Source organism: Montipora capricornis, chromosome 8, assembly GCF_036669925.1.
Source record: "Montipora capricornis isolate CH-2021 chromosome 8, ASM3666992v2, whole genome shotgun sequence".
Lineage (NCBI taxonomy): Eukaryota > Metazoa > Cnidaria > Anthozoa > Scleractinia > Acroporidae > Montipora > Montipora capricornis.
Genome location: NC_090890.1, coordinates 24,000,004 through 24,010,003, shown reverse-complemented (window position 1 = coordinate 24,010,003; position 10,000 = coordinate 24,000,004). Strand labels below are relative to the sequence as shown.

General features: G+C 42.0%; 2 protein-coding genes across 3 annotated transcripts in view; both read right to left on the bottom strand.

Moving 5' to 3' along the window:
- The window catches only part of LOC138013861 (uncharacterized), a 1,833-nt gene extending 652 nt beyond the window's left edge, over positions 1-1,181 (bottom strand). Inside the window, exon 1 of the mRNA XM_068860907.1 lies at positions 605-1,181. Within this exon, the coding sequence (XP_068717008.1) occupies positions 605-1,181 (577 nt within the window). The remainder of the gene's footprint in view (positions 1-604) is intronic.
- A 4,720-nt stretch (positions 1,182-5,901) lies between these two features.
- LOC138058867 (PE-PGRS family protein PE_PGRS61-like) overlaps positions 5,902-10,000 on the bottom strand; it is a 12,345-nt gene continuing 8,246 nt past the window's right edge. The window contains exons 5-9 of one of the 2 annotated variants that reach the window (XM_068904311.1): positions 9,910-9,990; positions 7,983-8,030; positions 7,280-7,555; positions 6,729-6,863; positions 5,902-6,384 (exon numbers count right to left, since the gene is read on the bottom strand). In XM_068904311.1, coding sequence (XP_068760412.1) covers positions 6,143-6,384; positions 6,729-6,863; positions 7,280-7,555; positions 7,983-8,030; positions 9,910-9,990 — 782 coding nt within the window. In that variant the 3' untranslated portion in view covers positions 5,902-6,142. The remainder of the gene's footprint in view (positions 6,385-6,728; positions 6,864-7,279; positions 7,556-7,982; positions 8,031-9,909; positions 9,991-10,000) is intronic. The other variant, XM_068904312.1, reaches the window with a different exon arrangement.

Sequence of the window (10,000 nt, the reverse complement as noted above, 5' to 3'; positions counted from 1 at the left end):
GAGGGAATGATAGATCCCTTTGGAAAAATTTTGGCTAGGGAAGGTGAATTGTCAATGAGATGCCGATGGGAATATAGAATTTTCCCGATGCTTGGCAAAGAAGGATTGTAATCTAAAACTAACGGAAAAACCTTATTAGATTGCTTTATATTGGGAACAAGCAAATTCTCCCTGGGAATGGATTTGACTTTCTCAAATTGTTGTTTGACCTGAGAGGGGTTGTATCCTCTATTAATTAAGTAGCTTTGATATTCAATACTTCGTTTCTCAAAACTTTCAGAGGAAGAACAGTTTCTTCTGACTCTGGTGGCTACACCATAGGGGATAGCTTTGGAGCAATGAACAGGATGGGCGCTATTGCGTAACAAATATATATGGTTATCTGTAGGCTTGGAGTATATATCAGTTTCAATAAAACCGTCAACAAGGCTAAGCGTGAGGTCCAAAACATCGAGTGAAGTAGGGGAGTGAACAAGGGTGAATTTAATAGTGGGATAAAGAGAGTTGATGAATTGCGTGAATTGAAGTAGTTTATCATGTCCTAGTGTCCAAAGATCGAAGATATCATCTCTATACCTCCACCATAGATTAGGCTTAATATTACCTGACAAGGCCTTCTGATCGATTATTCCCATAGCTAAACCGGCATAGCTACAAGCATTTTTAGGTCCCATGGCTGTCCCATGAATTTGAAGGAAATTTTCATCTTTAAACTGAGAATTGTTGTGTTGCAGGCATATTTTAACAGCTTCGACAATGCAATCGGTGGATGGAAAATTTGTTGTTCGAGAATTAAGAGCTTCTGTGATTGCATTGATTCCCAAATTGTTGTCAATATTGGGAAACATGGCGACCACGTCCCATGAGACCAAAAGGCTTTCTTTAGGAAAAGGGCCCAATTTGTTCAGATCTTCAATTTTTTGTAAGAGATGCGTGGTGTCCTTAACGAAAGATGGTAATTTTTGGGCTAAAGGCTTGAGATAAAATTCAGTGAAAGCTGACAGATTTTCAATGGCTGTGCCACAACATGAAGTAATAAGCCTGAGGGGGTTTCCCTCCTTGTGAGTTTTGATGGTGTCAAAAGCCTTATCAAGTGGCTTGATAAGGGACAAATTAGCGATGACATTGCCCAATGGGTTGTCAATGGGAATGCAAAACCAGGCATGGGACGTGGTCGCCATGTTTCCCAATATTGACAACAATTTGGGAATCAATGCAATCACAGAAGCTCTTAATTCTCGAACAACAAATTTTCCATCCACCGATTGCATTGTCGAAGCTGTTAAAATATGCCTGCAACACAACAATTCTCAGTTTAAAGATGAAAATTTCCTTCAAATTCATGGGACAGCCATGGGACCTAAAAATGCTTGTAGCTATGCCGGTTTAGCTATGGGAATAATCGATCAGAAGGCCTTGTCAGGTAATATTAAGCCTAATCTATGGTGGAGGTATAGAGATGATATCTTCGATCTTTGGACACTAGGACATGATAAACTACTTCAATTCACGCAATTCATCAACTCTCTTTATCCCACTATTAAATTCACCCTTGTTCACTCCCCTACTTCACTCGATGTTTTGGACCTCACGCTTAGCCTTGTTGACGGTTTTATTGAAACTGATATATACTCCAAGCCTACAGATAACCATATATATTTGTTACGCAATAGCGCCCATCCTGTCCATTGCTCCAAAGCTATCCCCTATGGTGTAGCCACCAGAGTCAGAAGAAACTGTTCTTCCTCTGAAAGTTTTGAGAAACGAAGTATTGAATATCAAAGCTACTTAATTAATAGAGGATACAACCCCTCTCAGGTCAAACAACAATTTGAGAAAGTCAAATCCATTCCCAGGGAGAATTTGCTTGTTCCCAATATAAAGCAATCTAATAAGGTTTTTCCGTTAGTTTTAGATTACAATCCTTCTTTGCCAAGCATCGGGAAAATTCTATATTCCCATCGGCATCTCATTGACAATTCACCTTCCCTAGCCAAAATTTTTCCAAAGGGATCTATCATTCCCTCTTTTAGAAGAGCCAAAAACATTAAAGAAATCTTGGCACGACCTCGCCGCACCATATACACAGATATACAAGGTTGTTATAAATGTAAAGGGAAATGCGATCTCTGTAAGAATTTTTTAGTAGAATCGGATCATTTCTCCAGCACTTGTACAAGCAGGAAATATTTCATCAGACAATACCTTCATTGTAAATTTAAAAATGTTGTTTACTTGATCAATTGTAACAAATGTAATGTTCAGTATGTAGGATCAACCACTAACGAGTTTAAAGGCAGATTTCGAAACCACAAATCGGCCATGAGCACAAAGAAGAACACTTGTGAAGTGGCGATACACTTTAACAAAGAAACTCATGTTTTGTCGGATTTCGTTTTCGTCATCATTGAACAAATTGGTAATTTTAGCGATCAAAATAGCCTCGACCATCGTCTGCTTACAAGAGAAGCTTTCTGGAGTGCACAACTTTGCACCGTTCGACCTTCTGGTTTGAATAAAAGATCAGAATTCCACTCTAGGAATAGAATAAGATACAATTAACACCTTATTTTCATCACTCACAAGTGTTGTCCTTTTTATTTTTTATATGTTATATATTTAGGGATTCTTTTGTTCAAAGGCTCAATCAAGGATTTTGTTACGGGGCTGAGAGTATAGCACACAATGCTTGAGTTCAGGTGCTGATGACTAGGATTTTGTTATGATCCATTCAAAGGCCTTTTCTTCGGATCCTGTCCCGAAAATGGCATTGTGAGCTAGAAAGCGCCTTTGTTCAAAGGCTTTGACTTGGGAATTTGTTGCATCATTTTCTCTACACTATTATGCAATACCCTAGTGGTCTAATACCTTTTTCCTCTCACATCATTGTTTTTATTGTTCTTATTTGTTATTTTGATTGCATTGTATATTTTTTAGCCTATTTAAGTCTTAGCCTTAGAGAGATTCTTATTCCAAGTATTTTTAACCCTGTACACTCTATACTGAGGAAGCCCGAAGGGCGAAACGTTTATTAAAGAGTTTTGGCCACGGAAGAACTTCGCTGTTTACTCTTTCTACACAAACTACAATTTTCGAGTGCAAGCGTGTAGTATCCTTTGGATCCTTCTTCCAAGCGGCATCACCGTTGGTAAGCCAATCTTCATTCAAATATATATATATATATATTTCTTTGCTGTCCTCTTCCCAAAATTGAGGTCAAAAATGGCCAATTTTGTGAATGGCGTGAACAGTCGTCAATGTAGTTTCAATTTTCTTGTCCAACCTTCCAGGCCGTTCTTACCTGTTGAATTTACGGGTCCATGCCTCTCACGTCTTCTAGCGACAACATTGTACAGCAATGTCTTTCTACTTAAAATCTCTGGGGGTCGCGTTCGTTTTCCCCGCCCAACCTCATGTAAAAAGGTACTTCCGTGCACACAACCCTTGTGATGTTAATCGACAAAACAACACTAGCATCTACTCATTTGGGAGCTAAAACACGAACAACACGTCTGCAAGGAGGACGTCATCCAAAACCAAAGATTCACTCAACTAAAACAGTTTTTGCGATGACTCCACAAAATATTTTAGACGTTAATTGTGTCAAAGGTTCCCCGAACACGTGGCCTTCGATGTGATCGTAGGTTCGCCCTGAGGGTGGCAACGCCGTGTGTGTACAGCACACTTTGCGGATTTTTTCTTGTGTGACTTGCTCTTTCTCATGGAGTTGACGTCGTCACTGACCTTCTAAAGCTCGCTTCAGTGTAGCAACAAGCATTGTTCCTGATGGTATTTAGATCTGCCTATATGTGCAATTTTCATCTTGTTCTTGCTGGTAAGCTATTCTTCCAAATCTTTTCCAGTTTGCTATACGCGGCCCTTGCTTTACCTAACCTTACCTTGATGTCATCTTCTGTGGCGCCAGAGGTGCTGACACGAGTACCCAGGTAAACAAAACTTTCTACGTCGTCAATGTCTTGGTCATCAACCTGCACCTTTTCGTTGTTGGTTGTGTTAAGTCTAAGGAGTTTGGTCTTCTCGGAATTGTCGTCAGTCGTTTAACTTGGGCCACAGCATCCATCTGATACCTGTGTTGTCATCCTCTAGCGTTCTTCTCGTTATCCAGTCCATTACAAGCAAGAACAAGAACCCCGACATATTGCAACCCTGTTTTATACCAGACTTTACATCGAACCAACCGGTTTGACCTGCACCATCGATCACTGCACATTGGCTCCCATTGTACATTGCCTTGACCATTCTGACAAGCTTTGGAGGGATCTCGTCCGTCCAAACGGACGAGAAAAAGCTGGATACGTTCCTGCACAAGAGCCTTTGCTAAATACTAAAGATCCACTGGCCAATGTGTATAACCAAGTGAGAGATAAGGAGAAAAACGGGGTTGGAAACGATCAGCAGACAGGTGGCAAGGAGGTGATGAGCGTTGCTAGGCCACGTCCTCAGAATGGATCACAACTCACATCCAAGAATTGCACTCACATGGGTACCGGAACGTGGAAGGAAGAGGGGTCGACTGGCGGAGACATGGCGCAGAACTGTGGAAAGGGAGCTCAAGGAGAAGGACGTAAGAACTTGGGAAGGCAGAGGCAGCATCGTTTGCTGCAGACAGGATAGCTTGGAGGCAGAGAGCTTGTAGCCCAATTCTCCTATAGGAGATCGGACATTATGTGTATATATATACGAAACGTTTTTAATATATTTTAATTTTTAATGTTTAGCTCCAGAAGTTGTCCGTCCATTGGCCTTTTTTAACTATATATTTTTAACTACTTATGCCGTGGCTTGGACTGAGAATCCCTCCAGGATCCTTCTTGAAGCTTGACGTCTTCGTTGGCCCAGGAAGCCCCTTGAAACTTCTATATATATATATATATATATATATATATATATATATATATATATATATATATACTCCTATATATCCTCCTGGGGGTAGGGATGCACTGTTGGCTCGAGAGACCTTCTTTACTTGTATATATATGTGCAATTTAATTATAGCCCTTACGTATTCTTTTTGTAACTGAATGTTGCCTTCCAATCACGTTCTCTTGCCCCCCCCCCCGCCAAACCCCAACCCCTCCCCTTGCAGGTTGTTAGTTCATAACGTCTTCACGGTAAGTGGTTTAACTCGAGGGCACTAATGAAGTCAGACCACCCAGAAGACCGGCTAATACTTAGACACGTTGTAAGCAAGGTCTCCGAGGTCAGTTATCTTTGAACGTTCGATAACTGGTCCAAGGCCTTTGAAACAGCATGAACTTTTCCTCTCTGGATGTTAGGGACGCGGGTTTCTTATCGAAGGTAAGAGATGTTCCACTCTGGTTAATGGCTCTTACATTTATGGGATGACTAGTTCTGGTGTTGGTAGCGGCAAAACAATGGGCCGTGCTAGTTGTGTCCAGTAACGTGTGTCCTGTAAAAGTGTAGTCAATGAGACTGCTGTTAAATATGGCGCACGTCTACTTAGGAGATCGTGGGCTCCAGCCCGACAGTCAGTTGTGGTCTTGAAAATGAGGATATTGTGCTGCCTGCAAATGGTTTAATTTTCTGATGTATGCAGCTATGGACGGAAATCTTCGGAACGATTTGGCACCTACCATAATTTTATGTGGAATTTTTTTTCTATTGAAATCAAATCATAATTAACGTGAGGAGGAGACTCGGCTATCAAGTTTTTTAATGGTAGGGCCATCGTCAGTGATGAGTAGGTCGAGTTACCTTCCCTACCAAAACCACCTGTAGTTTTCACTCTCACTAAGGTGTGATGAAGTATGGAACACGGAATACAAGAGCAAGGTCTCCAGTAAGGGTACTGTCGTGGACTCAAATTAGTTTGGTAAGGGTAGGTCAACATACAACTGCGAATGGAACATCGACTGATAACAGTTCCATAGGTTTAATAAAATTTAACATTTTTTAGCACAGTTACAGGTACTTTCGATAGCTGCTCAGGGTAAAGAAAACACTTTGTATATAAAATTACATCGTGACGTCTTTTTTAGACTTTTACCAGTTTTCAGTTGACTCGAAAGTATCTTATATAATTAGGAATAACTGTCTGTAGTTGCATTCGAGTACAAAATCATCCGGGGGCAAGTTTTGACGATTTAGTACCCATCATCTAGTTTTTGTGGTGGCTCTTGACGTTCTTTTTCTTGTTGAGCTTTCTAAGAAATTTGCGTACTTTTCCCATCTTGGCTCGCTTTTGACTGATACCCGGGATGCCGCCGCCGATAGCATTTTGAAGGGCATTGGACATGGGACCACCCATGCCACCACCCATCTGGCCTCCTAATTCCTGAGCACCAGTAAACATAGCTCCGACTCCACCAGCATTTCCCATTGCCCCCATGTTCGGCATACCTGGTAAAAAGGAACGGAAACACTTATCTGTAGTAACTGATTCAGATGCAGGTGTCCCTATCGCATTTGTTTCAAGAGGGTTTCTTTACTCAAATGTTTAACTCTTGTTTTCGCGATTACTTAACGCATGAAAGGCATCAACATGTGGGAACAAAGGATTTTGGATTCGGTTTTGTGAGCCCATTTCCCCTTTCCCTTCCTTTCTAACGCCTGTCACGTAGCCTAGACTCCACGATCTTTGCGACGATCAAATAACAAGATCAAATAACAAGCCCATGATGGTTTTCCTTTTTTATACGTTTTGTTGTCAGCAATAGGGTTTTGTGGCATTAGCAATGTCTCACCTCCTTCCATGTTCATTCCAGCAATTCCAGCACCCATTCCTCCAAGGCCCCCCATAGCTCCCATTTGTGGCATTCCTGTCATTCCTGCCATTCCTGGTCCTGGCATGTTTGGCATTGCATGCATACCTGCCATACCTAGGGAGTAAAGGATGGAATGAGATGAGGTATGCAGGTAATATGCCATTTGTGCCATTCCTGGCATGTTTGGCACGACGTGCATGCCTGCCATTTGTAGGTAATATCAAAGAACAATGGCAACACCATCGGTCCTTGAGGTTGTTTGCATAGACTCGGGACTTTGTCATGCTTCATTCAACTCAAAATCCATTGGTTTTATTCAGAAATCCGCCCATCCATCAACACGTAAATATATACCAACTATGCAAAGCGTTTCTCAACAATATTGAAGGTGTTAAGCCACTGACAGAAAAAAAGCAGAAATCATGTATCTGGTGCATGTGACATAGCGCATTAATATACAAGCTAGTGACGAATACGAAAGTCGTGATTGAAACTAAGCCATTGATGTTTAAGGAATACGTAGTACGCACCTCCTTCAGCACCTTCGATAAATTGTTTCGACATCGCTGCGCCCTCTTGTGGGCCTCCAGCTGCTCCCGGCATCTGCATTGCCATGGGCCCTGCCTCAAGGCCGTTGGGCATTTGCATTCCAGCCGCTCCTGTCATACCTCCTGGCACAGGCATACCACCTCCCATCATTGAAGGCATTCCTTCCATGGTAGCTCCACCGCCCTCACCGATTGAAGTTGCTCCTGCACCAAAGCCCATGCTCAGGTCTCCCATTGGACCACCCAAAGGATTAATGCCTGCACAAGAAATGAAGACATTGTTTTGGTTCCTATTATTCAATTCAGAGGGAGGGAGCTATTTCTCGAAAGAAGTTGCCGCAATATTTCAAGTTTAGAAATGTCTTAATGTTAGTGAGATTTTTAGTTGACGAAATCATGTCATCTAAAATAATTACCATTAAGCTCGACTGCTTAATACTGTTAACAATGGATTACAGCAGCCATAGCGCCTTTTGGGTTCCTCCCAACAAGACCTCGGGATTCCTTTCTCAAAAGCCCCAATATTGTTATGAGCCCAAAATTGTATTTGGCCGTCCTTGCCGTCATGGCAACTAAAGAGGCGATGCGGAATACCATTGCAACATCCCTTTGGGCTATTAGCTAACCATACATTTAACTAAAAATAACAAAATGCAATTTAATAACAATAACTGTTTTATCTTACCACCGAGCCCACCTCCTAAATTCGGTCCAGAGTCCATCAGTCCTGGAACTAAAAGAAAAATAGAAAAATAATGTCTACAATGACCAAAGCCGAAAAAATGGGACAAGCTGTCTGGAGACTGCAGGCAGTCCACAGGTTCCATCATGCTAAGCAACTAAAACTAATGAAAGGAAAACGTCTTCTCGTATTCGTTGCTAGAGTAAACTCAGTGGATATGGAAGGGATGGTGTGGGTTTTTACGATTTGTTAGTATCCCAACACGTTTTGGGGAAGTCTTCAAAGTCACGAGATACTGGCAAAATTCGATTTTTATGTCGCTTACTATCAAGTTTTAGATGGCCAAAAAGTGTTGGTTCCTTATTGGTTCTGCAGATGCATTCGTGCAAAAATTCAGTCCATGCCTTTAATTGGTTCTGCAGATGCATTCGTGCAAAAATTCAGTCCATGCCTTTAAAGTACATTTGTGTCCAGGGGCCCGTTTCTTGAAAGTCCCGAAAACTTTTCGGGCCCGAAAAGCCATTTGAGAAACTGCCAACTGCTTATTTTGGAAGGCCGATCTTTTAACATGTTTTCAAGGTAACAAAACTGACTGTGAAGTTTGACGTTCTTGAGATAAAAAGGGAATTGTGACACCCGAAAATGGTCCGTAAAGTTTCGGGTCTTTCGAGAAACGGGCCCCAGGAAGGCAAGTCTTAGATGCACACCCAAGCAGTTTCGATATCCAACACAAAGTACCACTTCAAGTCTAAGCATTTGCGGCCTTTTTCCAACAGTAAGGTAAGGGTAAAAGTTAACGTTAATTTTAGCGAACGGTAAATGCAGCTTTTTATCCTTATTTGACGAGCAGCATTTGGGGGACACTTTGCGACGTTAATTGTCTGTGTTCCGAGACATGAGTGATGTTGAGGTTGGTGAGAAGAGCGGTTGAAATCCGCGTGCATTTAATTACTTCCGTCTCGGACACATTAATTTAACCCATTGACTCCCAGGGGTTCCCCATTGACGAGTAAAATCGTCTGGTGTTAGACAGAGTAAAAGTCTGGCCGGTTTGGACGTCAAAGGGTTAAAGGCCGGGGTATTAACCGTTTTCTTTTGGTGAGAAGAGCGGTTGAAATCCGCGTGCATTTAATTACTTCCGTCTCGGACACATTAATTTAACCCATTGACTCCCAGGGGTTCCCCATTGACGAGTAAAATCGTCTGGTGTTAGACAGAGTAAAAGTCTGGCCGGTTTGGACGTCAAAGGGTTAAAGGCCGGGGTATTAACCGTTTTTACGCAACTAATCGACAAGGATTCAGTACTTAAAAGTATAGTCGTTGGTCAAACGAGGGGGCTGGGCGGTGGCTGCCACCAACACGGCTTGGGTCGATTCCCAAACTCAATGTATTTTGTGTCCACTACTCAACCAGGCTAACACAAGAATGATATTTGGGCGTGTTGGCCAGCCAAGCCACCCGTGACTCTTACTTAGCATTGGAATGGCTGCAAAAACATTTATACATTAACCGTTTGAAAAAGAGAATAGCGATGCACACAGAACCGGACACGAAAACCCCTAAAAACCAGCAGGTGGAAAAACTGGGGAACGGGGCCCGTAGAATGACTAAGCCTTCTGACGCCGGCAAACCTAAAAACCTAAATCCCACAAACCACTACACATCTAACACGGCTCACCAGGCTTCTGATAAGGTTTGAGTTGGTTGGTTGTCTACTCTGCTCCGAGAAGTTATCCTCGGGTATTCCGGTTTCCCCCTAATACCAAAAGCTAACATTTGATTGGATTTCCACTATTCCTAGAACCGTATGTTAGATAACGGTATGGTTAATTTGCTTTCCCTCGTTAGATAAAAATCAGGTGAAATGAACTTTGCAAGTAAGCGATAGTCATTACACTGTGTCATGCAGTAAGCAAAATTATTTGTTAACCTTCTTGGAAATCGCCAGATTTTTTGCTTGAGGCCACTGTCCTTGACATACTGGGTATCATATTGCCCTGGAGCTGTGGTCCTGTTTTTGA